The sequence below is a fragment of the Triticum urartu genome, chromosome 7A, assembly GCF_056163025.1.
Source record: "Triticum urartu cultivar PI428250 chromosome 7A, HENAU_Tu73, whole genome shotgun sequence".
Taxonomy (NCBI): domain Eukaryota; kingdom Viridiplantae; phylum Streptophyta; class Magnoliopsida; order Poales; family Poaceae; genus Triticum; species Triticum urartu.
In genome coordinates, this window is record NC_141879.1 from 725,198,931 (window position 1) to 725,220,707 (window position 21,777).

General features: G+C 47.1%; 1 protein-coding gene and 1 pseudogene across 1 annotated transcript; one reads left to right on the forward strand and one right to left on the reverse strand.

Annotated features, from left to right (window-relative positions):
• Nucleotides 1–6,996: 6,996 nt before the first annotated feature.
• Nucleotides 6,997–7,823, reverse strand: LOC147962287 (uncharacterized). The gene is made up of 3 exons (XM_087532462.1): nucleotides 7,686–7,823; nucleotides 7,320–7,544; nucleotides 6,997–7,194 (listed from the first exon to the last, which is right to left on the reverse strand). The coding sequence occupies exons 1-3, from the start codon at nucleotides 7,821–7,823 to the stop codon at nucleotides 6,997–6,999; spliced, it is 561 nt and encodes a 186-aa protein (XP_087388588.1).
• An 8,000-nt stretch (nucleotides 7,824–15,823) lies between these two features.
• On the forward strand, nucleotides 15,824–18,229 carry LOC147962288 (uncharacterized; annotated as a pseudogene).
• Nucleotides 18,230–21,777: the final 3,548 nt, after the last annotated feature.

Here is a 21,777-nt window from a genome sequence, read left to right on the forward strand (position 1 = left end):
ATGCTTGGTAATTGTTTTGAGATATGGAGGTAGTAATATCAAAGTCATGCTAGTATAGTAATTGTGAATTTGAGAAGTGCTTGAGTTAAAGTTTGCAAGTCCCGTAGCATGCACGTATGGCAAACGTTATGCAATAAATTTGAAACATGAGGTGTTATTTGATTGTCCTCCTTATGTGTGGCGGACGGGGACGAGCGATGGTATTTTCCTACCAATCTATCCCCCTAGGAGCATGCGCGTAATACATTGGTTTTTGATGGCTTGTAGATTTTTGCAATAAGTATATGAGTTCTTTATGACTAATGTTGAGTCCATGGATTATACGCACTCTCACCCTTCCATCATTTCTAGCCTCTACGGTACCGTGCATTGCCCTTTCTCACATCGAGAGTTGGTGCAAACTTCACCGGTGCATCCAAACCCCGTGATATAATACGCTCTTTCACACATAAACCTCCTTATATCTTCCTCAAAACAGCCACCATACCTACCTATTATGGCATTTCCATAGCCATTCCGAGATATATTGCCATGCAACTTTCCACCATCTAGTTTATCATGACACGTCCATCATTGTCATATTGCTTAGCATGATCATGTAGTTGACATAGTATTTGTGGCAAAGCCACCGTTCATAATTTTTTCATACTTGTCACTCTTGATTCATTGCATATCCCGGTACACCGCTGGAGGCATCCATATAGAGTCATACTTTGTTCTAGTGTCGAGTTGTAATCATTGAGTTGTAAATAAATAGAAGTGTGATGATCATCATTCAATAGAGCATTGTCCCAAAAAAATGCCAAACAAAAAAAAGAAGGCCCAAAAAAAGGAGAAAATAAATAAAAAGGGGCAATGCTACTATTCCTTTTTCCACACTTGTGCTTCAAAGTAGCACCATGTTCTTCATATAGAGAGTCTCTTGAGTTATCACTTTCATATACTAGTGGGAATTTTCATTATACAACTTGGCTTGTATATTCCAACAATGGGCCTCCTCAAGTGCCCTAGGTCTTCGTGAACAAGCAAGTTGGATGCACACCCACTTAGTTTCTTTTGTTGAGCTTTCATACATTTATAGCTCTAGTGCATCCGTTGCATGTCAATCCCTACTCTTTGCATTAACATCAATTGATGGGCATCTCCATAGCCCATTGATTAGCCTCGTTGATGTGAGACTTTATCCTTTTTTGTCTTCTCCACATAACCCCCATCAATCTATTCCACCCATAGTGCTATATCCATGGCTCACGCTCATGTATTGCGTGAAAGTTTATGAGTTTGAAATTATTAAGGTATGAAACAATTGCTTGGCTTGTCATAGGGGTTGTGCATGATGAGAGCATTCTTGTGTGACGAAAATGGAGTATGACTAAACTATATGATTTTGTAGGGATGAACTTTCTTTGGCCATGTTACTTTAAGAAAACATAATTGCTTTGTTGGTTTGCTTGAAGTATTATTATTTTTTATGTCAATATGAACTTTTGTCTTGAATCTTCCTAATCTGAATATTCATACCACAATTAACAAGATTTGCATTGAAATTATGCCAAGTAGCACTCCACATCAAAAATTCTCTTTTTATCATTTACCTACTCGAGGATGAGTAGGAATTACACTTGGGGATGCCTGATACGTCTCCAACGTATCTATAATTTTTGATTGCTCCATGCTATATTATCTACTGTTTTGGACTATATTGGGCTTTATTTTCCACTTTTATATTATTTTTGGGACTAACCTATTAACCGGAGGCCCAGCCCAGAATTGTTGTTTTTTGCCTATTTCAGTATTTCGGAGAAACAGAATATCAAACGGAGTCCAAACGGAATAAAACCTTCAGGAACGTGATTTTCTCACCGAACGTGATCCAGGAGACTTGGACCCTACTCCAAGGAGTCAAAGAGGCGGTCACGAGGGTGGGGGGCGCCCCCCCCCTAGGGCGCGCCCACCTGCCTCGTGGGCTCCACCGACGGACTCCTTCCTCCTATATATACCTACGTACCCCCAAACGAACAGAAGAGGAGCCAAAAACCTAATTCCACCGCCGCAACTTTCTGTATCCACGAGATCCCATCTTGGGGCCTGTTCCGGAGCTCCGCCGGAGAGGGCCGTCAACACGGAGGGCTTCTACATTATCATAGCCCCTCCGATGAAGTGTGAGTAGTTTACCTCAGACCTTCGGGTCCATAGTTAGTAGCTAGATGGCTTCTTCTCTCTTTTGGGATCTCAATACAAAGTTCCCCCCTCTCTCGTGGAGATCTATTCGATGTAATCTTCTTCTTTTTGCGTTGTGTTTGTTGAGACCGATGAATTGTGGGTTTATGATCAAGTCTATCTATGAATAATATTTGAATCTTCTCTGAATTCTTTTATGTATGATTGGTTATCTTTGCAAATCTCTTCGAATTATCCGTTTGGTTTGGCCAACTAGATTGGTAGTTCTTGCCATGGGAGAAGTGCTTGGCTGTGGGTTCGATCTTGCGTTGTCCTTTCCCAGTGACAGAAGGGGTACCAAGGCACGTATTGTATCGTTGCCCTCTATTTTTAACTTAATACTCTAGATGCATGCTGGATAGCGGTCGATGAGTGGAGTAATAGTAGTAGATGCAGAATCGTTTCGGTCTACTTGTCACGGACGTGATAACTATATACATGATCATGCCTAGATATTCTCATAACTATGCTCAATTCTGTCAATTGCTCAACAGTAATTTGTTCACCCACCGTAGAATACTTATGCTCTTGAGAGAAGCCACTAGTGAAACCTATGGCCCCCGGGTCTATTCTCATCATATCAATCTCCATCACTTTAATCTTGCTTTGTTTCTTTACTTTTCTTTTACTTTTCACTTTGCATCTTTATACCAAAAATACCAAAAATATTATATCTATCAGATCTCACTCTCGTAAGTGACCGTGAAGGGATTGACAACCCCTAATCGCGTTGGTTGCGAGTAGATATCGTTTTGTGCAGGTACGAGGGACTTGAGCGTGGCCTCCTACTGGATTGATACCTTGGTTCTCAAAAACTGAGGGAAATACTTACGCTACTCTGCTGCATCATCCCTTCCTCTTCGGGGAAATCAAACGCAAGCTCAAGAGGTAGCAGCGGGCGGGAAAGGAAATGAAGTGGCGGTGGGGCATTCGCAGGCGGCGGCTGGTTTTGGACCAGATGCACCTTGTGATGTAAATTTTCACCGCGAGGTGTTGTATTTTACATCATGAGGAGTCCGCGGTCCAATTTTTTTACATATGGACCGTCTGTTGGAACAACGTTTTTTGCCCCAGACGGTCCAAAAGTTAGGTATTTTTACATTTGGACCGTCTACTGGAGATGCTCTTATATTTCCGATCTGTAGTGGGTCCATCAATCGTGCATTAACTTACTTGAAATGTACTAAAGAAAAGGATTGATAGCCATGATAAATTAAAAATAAAGACACATCAGGGCTACATGGATTACAAATGTATACCTTCTCTATAAAACATATAAAGTGCATTACTATTGAAACAACATATATTGTTTCAAAGACAGAACTTGCACTATTTTTTTCATGGGGCTCTTTTATAAACTGATTTAGATATCATTTAGTCAAATGTAGTATTTCTTTCAAAAAAATTATAGTTAGATAGCTCTCTATGCTCTGATTGATTACTTGTATTATGATCGATCTAAGAGAAATAATGAATGTTTCAAAGGGAACTACGTTGGCTTAGATCTGTCTCCTACCTATGTTAAATAACCCTAAGTGATATGGAGTATCGAGAATAGGAATATCTCATTAACATACTCTTTTTGCACAGTTAGATTCTATCCAAATTTTTTGCCTTACATCTCTTTTGGTATTAGATTTTTCCTTTAAATATTTTTCCATCGAAGCATTTATTTTTTAATCGCATGGTCCATAATTTTTTCTTTTCATAACCTTGTTATGTAGAATAGAGTATTGTGCATATATCATAATTAAACACTTATTATTCTCTTCTTGGTAACCTTTTTTTTGCGGGATCTCTTCTGAGCAACTTTCACTTCAAACATTTAGTCAGCTCACTCAACCTATTGTAAGCCATAGTTTTTTGTGTGCAGGAGGAGCCATGGTCTCGTTGACTTCAAAACAAATTTAAGAATAAATGTTTATTTACAGTGTACCTAGGAAGTTTGTTTTGTAAAGACATGTTGGAATGGAAGCATCTAACAGACGCAGAGTGCGTGCAGATAAGATGATGGCGTTGTTGTCATGCCTTTGATCTGGCCGTCATGGCATCTCCGGCAGATTCATTGGCATGGATAATGCAGATTCTTTGTGCAATTCTAATTCTCAGCAATAGCCTACCTGAGCATTATCCACGCCTATGGATGTTCCTCTTGTGCCCCTGATACGATGGATGTGTGGCAGTGTCAGTGTCTATATTGTTCTGCATCGTTCGTTTTCTATCGTTTTAACAATATAATGGATGGATAGATAGATAGATAACAGGCATGCGTACAACAGGTCTATGTTTATTTTTAGTATCGGGTTTAGAAATTCTAGCAGCTTCATCACAGAAGTAAATAACATGCCCATCAATATTATCGACCAAGAGATCTTTAACCATAACAATACTAGGTTCAACTTTAATTTGCTCAGGGGTGTAGGTGTCCTAGTATTACTCTTACGAACCACAGTTGAAGCTTTAGCATGATCCTTTATTCTAGCAGGGAAATGTGGTTTCTCAATATAAGCGGTAGGAACAATATAATCAACATTATAAGTGATAGTCTTTTCCCCAACTTTAATAGGTTGAACTACTTTTACTTCAATGGGAGGATGATATTTAAACCACTTCTCCTTAGGGAGATCAACATGAGTACCAAAGGATTCACAGAAAGAAGCTACTATCTCAGAGTCAAGTCCATATTTAATGCTAAATTCACGAAAAGCATCGGTATCCATAAAATATTTAACACAATCAAACTTAGGCATTATACCTGACTCCTTACCTTCGTCGAGTTCTCAATCTACAGAGTTGCGTTTAATTCTTTCCAATAAATCCCATTTGAATTCAATAGTCTTCATCATAAAAAAAAAACCAGTACAAGAAGTATCGAGCATGGAGCGATTATTGAGAGAAAGCAGACCATAAATTTTTTGAATAATAATTTCTCTTGAGAGCTCATGATTGAGGCATGAATATAACATTGATTTAAGCCTCCCCCAAGCTTGAGCAATGCTTTTTCCTTTGCAAGGATATATATATATATATATATATATATATATATATATATATGTATGTATGTATGTATAATTACGATCACGATGAACCAGATGCATAGGATAAAACTTCTGATGAAATTCCAATTTCAATCGGTTGTAGTTTCATGATCTTGTAAAAGGAAAGATGCATTACATGCCACACATCAATAAAAAATCTTAGATTTGATGGAGAATGGAAATATTTCAGCCCGAACCGGGTTGCATCAACAATCTAGCATAACATTACCGGGAGATACTCATTGGGGCTCACATTTCAAAACCTTGTTTCGTATATTCATAATGTGGAATGTTCTGGTGGATGTGTTAGGAATTGTTGTTGTTGATGCTCGGGTGCACACATGTCAAGGTGGAGCTACAGGGATGCTTAAAAACATGGAATGCTTTGAATTTTTGTTCGTCATGTTGTCCTAATAAACTTGTTGAGCAATACATATAATCTATCCCAAGCTCTGCAAAGAAACAATCAAAATATTGTTAAAGCCATGTGTTTATCTTGGATGTGAAATAAAGCTTGCAGGACATGAGGGACAATGGGTGGGCGTCTTTATTGCGTCAAGCCAAGAGCTGTGTAAAACTCATGATATTGATGTGGCAAACATGGATGATCTTGTTGGAGCTATGGGTCCATCTGTTCGCACAAAGAATAAGGTGACACGACTTCATTTTTCTAAAAAATTCCAATAAATACCACATGTTCCCAGTAGTATTTTGCGAAAATCTGAGCACGTTTGGACAAACGGAAAATGAGATTATGGCTAATTAGGTAAGCAAATTCAATATTTGGTTCAAAAATTAATGTTTTTTTAAATCAGAAAACTCCAATAAATACTACATGGTCCCAGTAGTAATCTGGAAAAATCTTGGCTCATTTGGACAAAAGAATCACGAGATGAAGTTTTTTTTCTTAAAACGAACATGTTTTTCCGCCGTTAACTTTGAGCCCACCCTCCATTTTCGTCCTGGATTCGCCAATCAGGAGTAGCACTAGGTCACCCTGGCAATTGAGAAAACCACCGCCACATAGGAGGAGGAATGCCATGAAACCCACCAGGATGTGGGTGTGTAGTGGAAACGTAGCATCCCTTCTTTATTTATGATGCAAGCTTTTTTTTCTCTCCTGAAGAAATAATGAAGCGGCCGCGTCCCCACACTAATTTTCCTTGTAGAAACCACTATAGATTACACTGGTTCACAAAAAAATAAGACAGATGGATTCTTTAGAAAGATTTCCGGATAAAATTCAGTATAGTATTTAGTTAGATTCTAAATAAAGGCGCATAAAAGACCCCCCCCCCCCCCTTAGGATTATTGGCCTAAGCGCCGTTCTGTAAATTAGAGATGTCTCGTCCAGTTGAGCTGTTGCAATCAGTCTTTCTCTTCCTTTCTTACTAGGAGATCCAACATGACTGAAGCAATCGGGGTTCCATACCGAACGATAATGTGCGTCCTTCGGAAGAGAAAGTAATGCAAGCTACTAACTATTATGCCGACTTCGCCCGATCAGGATTTCTATCCATCAGACTATCATGAAACGAGACTAAATCTGTGGGTTTTGTATCTCCACAAATTTCCCTTATAGAAATTGTTGGAGATTACAGCCATCAATGCCCATGCATGCCAAAATCTAGAAAAGTAACATGAAAAAAGATAATCTTCTGTAGGGTTTATATGTCGAGTTTATTCAGTAAATAAAACAAACTTGGCAGTTGCATTTTAGATGCCAATGCTTTTGGAACTAGACTAGATCTGAGGCAGCGCTAAGTTCTTCTAAACGCTTCCTTTCAACTTTCGTATCTTCGAGGTAAATAAACGTGACCGCCGTGGATAAAAAGACCGTGAGAGCAACGAAGGCCAAGTCATAGGATTCTGGACGAAATACGAAGATTGCCACCCCCAAGGAGATTAACATGATCCCGGTTGCCAGCAGCATCAACTGCAGTAAACAATTAATCCACGAAAATGAATCAGAAACGGGTTGATAAGCGAAAACAAAATCAACAGTACTCCATGTGGGAATACTACTGGTTTATTAGGTGTCATGCGTCGATCGGCAAATACCTCTGGCGCTCCGGGTGTGCTAATAGCAGTTGTCAATTCGCATGCTTCGGTCTCACATGTCTTCTTCTGGTCTCGCCGTTTGATAAGCCACAGGTGGATCATGACCATGGAGTAGAGGAAGGTGATGGCGGTGAAGATTACGTTGTACCAATGCCCTAGCCCCGACCACAATAACAAGGCGTACATGACGAAGCAAACGAACATGACCAAAGTGACCATCACGTGCTGCATGCATGCATGCACACAAAAACTAGTAAGCACCATTAGTGGATTCATATATCGACGTACAAACTCACATGCATGAACACACAGGCCGAGATCGAGTTAGCCTTGGTAGCTGATGCTATAGAGCGCACGCGTGCGTACCTGAAAGACTTTGTCGTCACCGCCCTCGAGGTGCGCCGCCGATCTAGCCGCCGGCGCCGGTGACGGCTGCCCTTTGCCTTTGGTGGTCTCCGCAGAACTGCTGCTGGGCAGCTCGTCGTCCGAGATTATCTTCTTCATGGTATTGGTAACTAAGAAAATTGCTGTGCTGCCTGGAATCAGGGACGGACGGAGGGAGAGGGAGGGTAACAAGGTTGCGACGCACAACCCCTATACCTCTACCTATATATTTTACATGTCCTATAATATCTCTAATAAAACACGTGCGGCAGATCATAACATCCGGCCGGATGATAGTTGACGTGCCCTACACGCAAAAAAAGAAGTGAACGTGCCCAGCAACGTAATTTACTCCTTTTATTAAGATACCCTCTCAATCTCATTATCTCAACAAACTTTGAGAAGATTGAGATTGTCAAACGACTAACGGAACTCACTCCTTGAGATTGTTCCAGACCAGGGCCTCCTCCTTGACCGCCACCTCTGGGATGACGATGTTGTCGCTGGTTGTCAAACAATAGGATTTGGGGTACCGGCTCAACCCTCTAGGGGTGGCCTATCTCATATATATAATGAAGGGGTACAATGTTATATCATACGTACATATACGTATACAACTACAGGGTATCAGGCTAGGTCAACACGCTTCTGCCTAAACCCTCCACCCCGCCGCCGCGGTTTCCTGTCGCTTGCGCCGCGCCGCAACCATCCCTGTGATCACGCCGCCGCCGCCATGTCGGGCCCTGCTGATGGGGAACGTATTAATTTCAAAAAAATTCCTACGCACACGCAAGATCATGGTGATGCATAGCAACGAGGGGGAGAGTGTGATCTACGTACCCTTGTAGATCGACAACGGAAGCGTTAGCTTGATGTAGTCGTACGTCTTCACGGCCCGACCGATCAAGCACCGAAACTACGGCACCTCCGAGTTCTAGCACACGTTCAGCTCGATGACGATCCCCGGACTTCGATCCAGCAAAGCGTCGGGGAAGAGTTCCGTCAGCACGACGGCGTGGTGACGATCTTGATGTACTAATGTCGCAGGGCTTCGCCTAAGCACTGCTACAATATTATCGAGGACTATGGTGGAAGGGGGCACCGCACACGGCTAAGAATATGATCACGTGGATCAACTTGTGTCTCTAGGGGGTGCCCCTGCCTCCGTATATAAAGGCTCAAAGGGGGGGGGTGCGGACGGCCAGGAGAGGCACGCCAGGAGGAGTCCTACTCCCTCTGGGAGTAGGACTCCCCCCTTTCCTAGTTGGAATAGAATTCGCGGAGGGGGGAAAAGAGGAAGGGGGGCCGGCCCCCTCTCCTTGTCCTATTCGGACCAAGGGAGGGGAGGGGCGCGCGGCCCATCTCTGGCTACCTCTCCTCTCTTCCACTAAGGCCCACTAAGGCCCATATATCTCCCGGGGGGTTCCGGTAACCTTCCCGGTACTCCGGTAAAATCCCGATTTCACCCGGACACTTCCGGTATCCAAATATAGGCTTCCAATATATCATTCTTTATGTCTCAACCATTTCAAGACTCCTCGTCATGTCCGTGATCACATCCGGGACTCCGAACAACCTTTGGTACATCAAAACGCATAAACTCATAATATAACTGTCATCGAAACCTTAAGCGTGCGGACCCTACGGGTTCGAGAACAATGTAGACATGACCGAGACATGTCTCCGGTCAATAACCAATAGCGGGACCTGGATGCCCATATTGGTTCCTACATATTCTACGAAGATTTTTTATCGGTCAGACCGCATAACAACATATGTTGTTCCCTTTGTCATCGGTATGTTACTTGCCCGAGATTCGATCGTCGGTATCCAATACCTAGTTCAATCTCGTTACCGGCAAGTCTCTTTACTCGTTCCGTAATACATCATCCCGCAACTAACTCATTAGTTGCAATGCATGCAAGGCTTAAGTGATGTACATTACCGAGAGGGCCCAGAGATACCTCTCCGACGATCGGAGTGACAAATCCTAATCTCGAAATACGTCAACCCAACATGTACCTTTGGAGACACCTATAGAGCACCTTTATAATCACCCAGTTACGTTGTGACGTTTGGTAGCACACAAAGTGTTCCTCCGGCACACGGGAGTTACATAATCTCATAGTCATAGGAACATGTATAAGTCATGAAGAAAGCAATAGCAACATACTAAAGGATCGGGTGCTAAGCTAATGGAATGGGTCATGTCAATCAGATCATTGAACTAATGATGTGATCCCGTTAATCAAATGACATCTCTTTGTCCATGGTTAGGAAACATAACCATCTTTGATTAACGAGCTAGTCAAGTAGAGGCATACTAGTGACACTCTGTTTGTTTATGTATTCACACATGTATTATGTTTCCGGTTAATACAATTCTAGCATGAATAATAAACTTTTATCATGATATAAGGAAATAAATAATAACTTTATTATTGCCTCTAGTGCATATTTCCTTCACCTGCCGCATCCGGCTCCTCCACGGCCAGCTTCTTGCCGGCCTCCCTCGCGGCTCTTCTCTCCCGACCCCTCGACGCCGCCGCGGCTTCAAATTCTCCGATCGGGACGAGGAGCATCGGGTCCTTTTCTCCTCGTCGCCGGGTCATGCGATCGTGCCTTATCCCGCAGGTGCCACAGCTGGCACCCCTTCGTCCGCCTCCTTCAGCGACGCGCCGGTCGCCCCGTCCAGTGGGGGCCAGTCCTTCGAGCTAGTGGCGCCCTCGTTGGACCTGATGGCTGGCCTCGCTGCCTCGGGCTCGGCCCCTTCGTCGTTCGTTCCCGCGACTACGACACCCGCGGCTGCGACTGTGGCTGCACCCGTGGTCTCTGCCTCTACGGCGTATACACCTCCGGCAGTCTACTCCGCGGGCTCTTTGCCACCGCCGCCGTTTCACTTCGAGAACCTCATTACCATCAAGCTGTGATCAGACAACTACATCTTCTGGCGTGCACAGGTCCTCCCACTCCTCGGGAGTCATTATCTCCTGGGCTACGTCGACGGTTCTCCCCCTGTCCCCCTGCGCTGGTGTATAGCGTGCACGGCCCGGTCCACAATCCGGCGCGCCGTGTTTGTACAGGGCAGGACCAGGCGAACCTCTCCTCCATCCAGGGATCGCTCACTCCGGGTGTTGCCGGACTTGTGGTCTTCGCCAAGACGTCTGATGAGGCATGGACCATCCTCGAGCGCTCGTTTGCGTCGCAGTCGCAGGCTCGTGTCTCCACGCTTTGTCGCCAGCTTGGTGATTGTCGAAAGCTGGACTCCACGGCCACTGAGTTCTACAACAAGGTCAAGGGCCTTGCCGACACATTGGCCTCCATCGGGCAGCCCCTCACCGACTCCGAGTTCAACTCGTTCATTGCCAATGGTCTTGATGATGAGTATGACGCCTTGGTCGAGATCATCAACGAGCAGGGTAACTCGAACCCCATGATGGCGCATGAGGTATTTTCCCGTCTCCTTCTCATGGAACAGCAGGTCGAGTCGCGCCGCTCCAGGGGCAGTGGGCGCTCCCTCTCGGCCAATGCCGCCACCAAGGGTGGCCGCCCTTCTTCATCATCCAGGACCCCTTCGGGGCTGCCACCGCCGCCTGCCTCGGCCCCCCTGCTACCGTGACATTACCGGGGGCTGGCGGTAAGCGCGTGTGTCAGCTCTTTGGCATTGAAGGGCACTAGTCCTCTAAGTGTCACAAACGCTTTCAGAAGATTTTTCTGGGTCTCGGCAATGATGGCAAGGATACGCGCAACTTTGCGCGTCAGGTGGCCATGGCAGATCGACCAGTGTCCACGAAACAGCAAGGGCACACTCGGTCCTACTCTGTTGATCCCCACTGGTACATGGACTCTGGGGCCACGGAGCATCTGACGAGTGAGATGGGCAAGCTCCATACTCGCGAACCCTACCACGGCTCCGACAAGATCCACACCGCCAATGGAGCAGGTATGCATATATCTCATATTGGTCAAGCATCTCTTCTCACTAGGCATGCAAATAGGAGTCTTCAACTTCGTAGTGTGCTTAGAGTTCCCTCTATGACACGTAATCTTCTTTTTGTTCCCAAACTTACACGTGATAATAATGTGCTTTGTGAATTTCATCCTTTTGATCTTTTTACTAAGGATCGGGGCACGAGGGACATTCTTCTTAGCGGGCTGTTGTGCCAGGGCCTCTATCGTCTGGAGCATCCTGGTGTCGCTCGCGTGTTCAGTGGAGTTCGGGTATCTCTGTCACAGTGGCATGCTCGTCTTGGTCACCCGGCCACACCTATCGTTCATCATGTTTTGCGTCGTCATGAGCTTCCTAGCATGTCTAGTAATAAAGATGTAGCAGTGTGTGATGCTTGTCAGCAGGGGAAGAGTCATCAACTTCCCTTTTCAGAGTCTAGGCGTGAGGTGAAACATCCTTTGGAACTTGTGTTTTCAGATGTATGGGGTCCTACTCAGACCTCTGTTAGTGGTCACAATTATTATATCAGTTTCGTTGATGCTTATAGTGGTTTTACCTGGCTTTATCTTATTAAACGCAAATCTGATGTGTTTGACATTGTTGTTCAGTTTCAAAAACATGTTGAACGCCTTCTCAAGCACAAAATTCTTCATGTCTAGTCGGACTGGGGGGGGGCGAATATCGCAACCTCAACTCCTTCTTTCAGTCGCTTGGGATCGCTCACCGCTTAGCATGTCCACATACACATCAACAGAATGGTTCTGTGGAACGTAAGCATCATCACATTGTTGAAACTGGTCTTACTCTTTTGGCCCATGCATCGGTTCCGTTTTGATCCTGGAGTGATGCTCTCACTACTGCATGTTTTCTCATAAATCGTACTCCCACTCGTGTTTTGAATATGAAGACTCCCATTGAGGTTCTCCTTAATCAACAACCTGATTATACATTTTTTATGGTTTTTGGGTGTGCTTGCTGGCCACATCTTCGCCCGTATAACAAGCGCAATCTTGAGTTTCGTTCCAAGAAGTGTGTCTTTCTTGGCTATAGCTCTTCTTCATAAAGGATACAAATGTCTTCATGTTCCCACAAATCGTGTCTATATTTCTCGGGATGTCGTGTTTGATGAACATGTTTTTCCCTTTGCCAAGCTCCCCGTGTCCACTACTGAACCACCATATTAGCATTCATCCTCTGTTGCATCTGACCAGTTTGATGATGTTGCATCCTCTCCTATTTTGTTACCTAACCATGGTGCAGGCACTGGACGTGGGGCTCGTTTGCAAATTTTGGAGGCGCCATCGTCTCCCTCGCTGGTCTTACGAGCGGTTCACAACGATCAGGGTGTTCCCTGCATGGCTTCGGTCCTTGTGCCCACGCACGTTCAATCGAACTACCCGCCACGCCGTGTGCTTCGGCGCCCCCAGCCTCTAGACTGACGCCATTGGCCTCTGGGCTGCCTGCGTCGCTGGCTGGGCCGACCGGCTTGGCGCCCCTGGCCCCTGAGCTGGCCTCGGCGCTTCGCTCGGCCCCATCGGCCTCGGCGCCCCTGGCCCTTGAGCCGGCCTCGCCGCTTCGCTCGGCCACGCCGGCCCCGTCGCCTCCTCGGCCCGCCTCGCCGGTTTCGCCCGGGCCGTCCTCATCTGGGCCGAGCTCACCTGCCTCCAGTGTGCTCTCGCCGGTGCTCTCTGAGGCCTCCCCGTCGCTGGACGAGTCGTCATCGCCATCGCCGCCTTCATCAGCTGAGTCCTCTCCGGCTCCTGTGCCTCCTGTGGTCCCTCAACGACCACACACACGGAGTCGTAGTGGTGTTTTTCAGCCCAAACAGCGCACTGATGGTACTGTTGCTTGGTTGGCTGCATGTCTGGCTGCTGCTCGTGCGGATCCTACCTTTGAGCCTCGTACGTATCAAGATGCTCTGAGTATACCTCATTGGCGAGAGGCCATGCAGCAGGAGTATCATGCTCTTCTTCGTAACAAGACATGGACCCTTGTTCCGCCACCACCCCGTGTTAATGTCATTGATTCGAAATGGGTTTTCAAAGTGAAGAAGCACTCTGATGGTTCTATCGAGCGCTACAAGGCGCAGCTGGTTGCTAGAGGTTTTCGGCAGCGTTATGGTCTTGATTATGAAGACACCTTCAGTCCAGTGGTTAAACCTACTACTATCAGGCTTCTTCTCTCTCTTGAAGTTACTCGGGGTTGGTCTCTTCGTCAGCTTGATGTGCAGAATGCTTTTCTCCATGGTGTACTGGAAGGGGAGGTATATATGCGGCAGCCCCCCGGGTTCTCTGATCCTGATCATCCTGATTATCTGTGTCGGCTCACTAAAGCACTCTATGGTCTGAAGCAAGCTCCTTGTGCTTGGCATGCTCGTCTTGCGACAGCCCTTCGTGCTCATGGTTTTGCATCATCAGCTGCTGACTCTTCGTTATTTCTTCTACAACGGCTTGAAGTTACCATGTATCTGCTGGTCTATGTGGATGATATTATCCTCGTCAATTCCTCTCAGTCGGTTTTTGCTGCTCTTGTTCGGTTTCTTGGTGCTAACTTTGCGGTTAAAGATCTTGGGCAGCTTCACTACTTCCTTGGTGTGGAAGTTGCTTCTGTTTCCAATGGTCTTGATATGACGCAAAAGAAGTACTCTTTGGATTTGTTGCAGCGGGATGGAACGCTCAAGTGCAAACCGACTACTACACCCATGTCTACTACTGACAGGATTACTGCTGCTGATGGTGACCTCCTGCCTTATGCTGATGCGATACAGTACAGGAGTATTGTTGGTGGGTTGCAGTACTTGACAATCACACGTCCAGATATATCTTTTGCTGTCAACAGAGTATGTCAGTATCTTCAGGCACCTCGTGACACTCATTGGTCTGTGGTGAAGCGCATCTTGCGCTACATTCGCTTCACGTTGTCCTATTGTTTGCACATTCGACCGAACCCCTCTGGGGTCATTTCGGCGTATTCTGATGCGGATTGGGCTGGCAGTCCGAATGACAGGCGATCCACGGGGGGCTATGCTGTGTTCTTTGGTTCTACCTTGATCGCCTGGAGTGCTCGGAAACAGGCTACTGTTTCGCATAGTAGTACTAAAGCTGAGTATAAGGCTGTGGCTAATGCAACTTCAGAAATTATCTGGGTACAGTCTTTGCTTCAGGAGTTGGGTATATCTCAATCGCAGTCTCCTATTCTTTGGTGTGATAACATCGGCGCTACATACCTATCTGCTAATCTGGTATTCCATGCCCGAACGAAACACATCGAAGTGGACTATAATTTTGTACAGGAACGGGTATCTCAGAAGCAACTACAGTCTAACACTGGTGGCCGACAGAGCCATCATCACGTCCGGGCCTTCCCACTGGGCATGGTCGTGCTCCCGCACGGAGCCCTCGAGCACCCTCCTCCTCCTCCTCCTCCTCCTCCTCCTCTTCTTTGGCGGACATGGTGGGAGGTGGTGACGGCAAGGGAGAGCACCTGCGTTCCCGTGCATGTCCGTGCAACCGTGGTAGGCTCGGAGCACGACCGGCAAAATGCCGACACAGGCCGTGCTCGTCCCAAAACCAAGTGTCCTTTAGAGGGAGTCAGCGGCGTACCTCAGGCTGTTGAGGAGGTCCAGCAGACGGGCACGGGCAGCCGAAACGGGCTCAGGTGCCTGTTGTTCGGGAGGTGCATGTCGCTCCACGGTAGCGTGCGTCCCTATCTCCCAGTACCGCCGGTAGATCCCGACCTTGATGTAGGGCCGCACGTGTGGTGGGGCCGCCGGAGAGAAGATGGGAAAGGCGGTCGATGCTCTGGAGCGGGAGATGAAAATTGTTGGGAAACCGGGGCCACCGAGGGGGTGGCGGCGGCCTCGTGCGTATCGCACGGGCTAGCCCCTCCCGTTTCCCCCACTTTACGTTAAGTGGGCACTTATCCCTTACCCCCTGGTCCCTATATAAAGCAACGAGGAGCTATCATTGTAATCCCTGATCATTGATTAATAAAGCTGGTCTCCTCCATATCTCTCTGTGTCATTTACTTTCGCTTGTTCGACTACTTCGACTACTTCTTCTACGACGCTCGCCCTCGCTCCGCAACCTCCGCAACACGTTATCAGCACGCTTCGCTCCATCAACTCTCTGTCAAGCCTGCGTCAAGCCTGCATCACGCAGGCTTTCGTCGATCCTGCGGAGGTATAAGATCCAATCCCCCTTTTTGCAAAAATGGATTCCTCTCGTTACTGCGATTCCGTTTTTGCGATTAGTTTATTTTTCGGATTTAATCTACCTATGGTGTGGATTTTCCTCCCAAGAACCGAGCGGACGAATACGTCGCTGACCAATGTCGATGTTCTTGGATCAAGAGGAACTTGTTGACTGCACTATAGGGAGTCGGTACAGATCGTGACCCAGATGGTCGCGGTACAGCCGCAAAAGCACCAGATGTGTCATGCGCCGTCGGAGTTCTGGACGAACGCGATGAAGATCCGCATCCTGAGGCCGGCGTCCAGATGACGCCGTGCCAAGCTATCGACGGCGTCGCCCTGGCCCTGCTGGCCGCGCAACGTAGCCACCTGCCGGTCGCGACCCCGCTGGTCGCGCGCGCCGCGCAGTGTCCTGCTGATGCCGCCGCCGCCGTCCCGCTGGCCGGCTCGTCGCGCCGCGCCCTGCTGGCGCGTGCTCGTGCGCAGCCTGCCCCGCTGGCCGCACCGCTCCGTGGGCGCACTGCCCCGCTGGCCGGCTTGGCCGCCTCCGCCGCGTGCCTTGGCCGCCGTCGGGTGGCACCAGCCGCCGCCGCGCGAGCTGGCCGGCCCCAGGTCGCCGCCGCACCCTGGGCACTAGGGGAAACCCTAGCGTTGCTGCGGGCAGAAGACAAGCGCAGCGCCTGGGCCGGCCCACTGGCTCCTGGGCCGGATGGGCCCTGGTCATGGGGGTTCCTCCAGAAAAAAAGGGGCGCCGGCTGTAGCGCGGCAATTTGCGGTTTAGCCCCTGTAGTTTCCAGATTTTACGCGAGTTTTTATTCCTGCTGTAATACTTCGCGTAGAAGTCCCTGGAACTGTCTGTTTTCGCTGCAATATGCGTATTTGGGCTTTAAAATGCCTCCGGAATTCATTTTTGGGCTAGTTTTCACATACTAGATGCGCTTAACATGCTATCCATTGTAACATGATATTATTGTATGATTTTACTGCTGTAGATTAATTGTTTAGCACTCTTAATCATTTAGTAAGTCATATAATAGCATGTTTTAAATATTGGAACGTCCTTTTATTGAATAAGTTTATCAACATCGCTTTGTGCAAAAGATTACCTGCTGTGATCTCATGATTTTTGCATAAATCGCAGATGGCCGGAATTGTCCACAAGGAGTTTGCTGAGTTGGCCCAGACGGGGATGAACTACCTGTCATGGGCTTCGGACTGTGAGATTTTTCTCCAGGGCAAAACCGTCCTGAGGGCGATCGGTAAGGGGGCCCAGCTGGCCGCCACTGATCCCAAGTTCGAAACTGAGAATGCGCAGGCTCTGCACTTTCACCGTCATCACCTGTCACCTACTCTGAAAGATGAGTATATGGCTGAACGCAGTGCTTCTGGCCTTTGGACCACTCTTAAGCAGCGGTTTGAGCGGCTGAAGTACACTGTTAAGCCACGTGCAGAGGCAGAGTAGATCCGTCTGAGGTTTGCGGACTTCAAGACAGTTGGGGAGTACAATTCGGCTCTACACCGGATTTGTATGACTCTTCAGATGTGTGGTACTCAGATTACCGACACTCAGAAGATTGAGAAAACCCTATCCACTTTCCACCCTGACGCGGTCCTGTCCGCACGGAACTACCGCCAGGGCAACTACACGAGGTATTCAGAGTTGATTGACGTCCTCCAGGTGGCAGAGGCGCAGGACGAGGTTCTGAAAAAGAACTTTGCCGCGCAACCACTTGGGGGGAGTTCTCGCCAGGAGGTGAATGCTCTCAAAGTTTGCAAGCCTCAACAGAAGAAGAAGGGCCATAAGGGCAAGAAGAAGGGCCCTCAGCCCTCCGCCCCGGCAAAGCAGCAAAAGCCGGGCAAGGGGGGGCAGAGGCCTCAGGACTGCTTTCGGTGTGGCTCGGTGGAGCATTTCTCCTGCCAGTGTCGAGCCCCACAGGAGGTCGTTGATGCATATAAGGCCCGGAAGGCGCGTGAGACGCACCTCGCCTTGGTTCAGGAGGGAGCACCACTGGCGCCCATAGCGGCACCCGTGATGATCTCTACGCCCCCTGTTGTGCCCATCGCGGCGACCCCCGTGGTGCCCATCGCGGCGGCTTTGGCTGTCTCTAGTGACGCCAATGTTGCCATGGAGGTTGACCACATGGTCGCATCGGCGGTGCCGCAACTAGATGTTGATGCTGCCTCCAAGATGATTTCTAAGGAGGATCAGCTCACTAGTATGGAGATTGCGGCTGAGGCCAATGGCTTCTTCACCGAGTCTACTTAGCATACCCCTTTGGTTATCATGATTCCGTGATTTGATACAATAAATTCGAATAAATTCGATTTGGTTGTAAGCTCTATGAGAGCATAAACTTATTCTTTACTTTGGCGATTGGATGACATTTATTCATTTATTCCATTATTTATACATGATAGTATGTTATGTTCTGGAATATGTGCATTTATTATTAATGTAGCGTCTTCCTCATTACATTAATTATATGTCATATTTTACAACGCGTGTGGCGCCCGAATGGAAGAAACGTGCCTTGCCAATAGCGCAACTACACATACCATTTTACGAGAAACTAAGTACTTTGAGTCTATTAAAAAATCTCCGGGAAGTATTATGACAATCGCCGGCTGCGGTTCGCACATAGTTGGCTCCGGACAAGCCACTATTATACTCCCTATGGGAACAACTTTGATCATTAATGATGCTTTGTTGTACCCGGAGTCAACTCGTACTCTTTTGAGCTTTAGAGACATCCGCGCTAATGGTTTTCATGCTGAGACCGATGATGAGAACGGCAAGGAGTGCCTACTTATCACAAAGCGGGATGCAAATGGTAAACATGTTATCGAAAGGCTTCCTTCGTTCGACACAGGGCTATACTACACTAAAATAGTAGCACCGCCTGTGTACACTACCCTCAAGACCGTATTTAGAAACTCTGAACTCTTCTGCCTCTGGCACGATAGGTTAGGCCACCCCGGACTTAGGATGATGAGAAATATAATTAATAACTCACATGGCCATAATGTTAACGTGAAGAACTTCCCGAATCCCGATGATTTCGTGTGCTCCGCATGCGCTAAGGGGAAGTTAGTCATTAGGCCATCGCCCCTCAAGGTGAGGGATGAAATCCCCGCATTTTTGGAATGTATCCAAGGGGACATATGCGGTCCAATTCAGCACCTCACGGGGCCGTTTCGGTACTTCATGGTGCTCATTGATGCTTCCTCTAAATGGTCCAATGTTTGCCGGCTGTCAACACGGAACCATGTCTTTGCAAAATTGATCTCACAGATCATACAAATGAGGAATAATTTCCCGGATTATCGTATAAAGGATATTCGAATGGACAACGCCGGAGAATTTACATCAAAGGCGTTCGATGATTATTGCATGGCAATGGGAATCAAAGTTGAGCAGTCGGTACCGCATGTTCATACACAAAATGGACTTGCCGAGGCATTAATTAAAAGAATTAAATTCATTGCCCGACCGCTCCTTCAGGGTTGTAATTTACCAACTACATGTTGGGGCCATGCAGTGTTACACGCGGCCAATCTCATCAACTTTAGACCGTCGGCCTACAACATCCACTCTCCTGTTCAGCTTGCGCAAGGGTCGGCACCAAAGATTTCCCACCTTCGCAGGTTCGGTTGCCAGGTATATATACTAATACCACCCCCTCAGCGATCGGCGATGGGACTGCTCCGTAAGTCGGGGATATACGTTGGTTATGAGAGATCCGGCTTGAAATACCGAAGGGTTGAAATACCGAAGAAAAATGATGGTATACCCGCTCCCGTCCAAAGGCCTAAAAGGACGAGAGATCCGGCTTCTCAAATCCCAAGTACTCGGGGACGCCCGACGAAAAAGGATAAGAGAGATTTATTACAGCCTATCGCCAAAGTACCCCAAAGTGAAATGGGGAGCCAGTCGAGACCTGGCACAAGTACGGAAAATTCAGTGCACGAAATTCCGGAATTAAACTTTCCCATAGGGGAAACACCCAGCGGAGATGTGAGCGCACACATCGGCGCGGGAAATCTAAAGGACCTTGCTCCCATAATGGGAAATTTGGTAGAACAAGTGTTAGCGCCGGATGTGCTCCATGACGAAATGGCCATAAATTATATTTATACGAGGGAGTCCCTGAACCGAGCAATGGTGGTTGTCGACATTAACTTTGCTACGAAAATTGCCTCAATCATAGATCTTGACCCAGAGCCTAACACGCTCGCTGATTGCAAGAAAAGGTCGGATTGGAAAGATTGGCAGCAGGCAATTACTGCCGAATTATTATCTCTCAACAAAAGGAAGGTGTTCGGACCAGTTTGTCGAACCCCTCCCCACATTCGCCCTGTTGGCCATAGGTGGGTTTTTGTTCGTAAGAGAGATGAAAATAATAAGGTAGTACGGTACAAAGCAAGGCTCGTCGCTCAAGGGTTCACTCAACGACCAGGTGTCAATTTTGGGGAGACTTATTCCCTAGTCATGGATGGAGTTACCTTTAGATACTTGATCTCGATGGCAGTAAACATGGGCTTGAAAATGAAACTAATGGATGTTGTCAATGCTTACCTGTATGGTAACTTGGATTCGAACATATACATGAAGGTTCCAGAAGGTATCCCTGTTCCGAACCATGATAGAGCAAACAGGGGTCTATACAGTGTTCAACTTCAAAAGGCACTGTACGGACTCAGACAGTCTGGTAGAATGTGGTACAATCGCTTAAGCGATTTCCTTCATGAGAAGGGCTACACGAGCAATAAAGATTGCCCATGTGTTTTTATACGGCGATCCCAAGATGGATTCTGTATAATCTCGGTGTACGTGGACGATTTAAACATAATTGGTACACCTGAGGATATTGAGGAAGCGAGTTCCTATCTGATGTCGGAATTCGAAATGAAGGATTTGGGTAAAACCAAGTTCTGTCTAGGTCTGCATCTTGAACATTCCCCTGATGGGATTCTAGTGCACTAGTCGGCCTACACCCAGAAGGTGTTGGAGAGATTTGGATTTGATAAGGCATATCCTTCTAAGACCCCGATGGTCGGAAGATCTTTACAGCCAGACAAGGACCCGTTCAGGCCAACGGGAGAGGGGGAGGAAACTCTGGGACCAGAGGTTCCTTACCTGAGTGCAGTTGGAGCACTCATGTATCTCACAAACTGTACACGGCCAGACATTGCGTTCGCCGTCAGTTTGCTTGCGAGGTACAGTTCTGAACCTACCAAGAGGCATTGGAAAGGTGTCAAGGACGTCTTCCGTTACCTGCAAGGGACCAAAGATCTTGGCATGTTTTATAAAAGAAATCAAGACCTATCTATTATAGGCTATGCCGATGCTGGGTACCTATCGGACCCGCATGATTGCAAATCGTAGACTGGATATGTTTTCCTTTGTGGTGGAACTGCGTTTTCTTGGAAATCGTCCAAGCAAACACTTGTGTCAACTTCCACGAACCACTCGGAAATCATGGCACTATTCGAAGCGTCAAAAGAGTGTGTATCGCTTCGGCGGATGATCGGCCACATTCAGCAGACATGTGGGCTGAACACCGTACAAACCCCTACCATTATCTATGAAGATAATGCTGCTTGTGTTGCACAAGTCCAGATGGGTTATGTGAAGAGTAATCTTACAAAGCATATTAGTCCCAAGTTCTTCTATGCACATGAGCTGCAACAGTTGAACGAGGTGAGAGTTTTGCATACTAAGTCCTGTGAAAATCTTGCTGATATGTTCACTAAATCATTACCGGCATCAACCTTAGAGAGGTGTGTGCGTGGAATCGGTATGATGAGACTTAGAGAGATGCAAAGTTCAGGGGGAGAAACTTCACAAACTCGTCGCTAAAATCTCAATCCTGATGATCGAGTACTCAACTTGATGGTTGAGTGGATTGTACTCTTTTTCCCTTGAGTGAGTT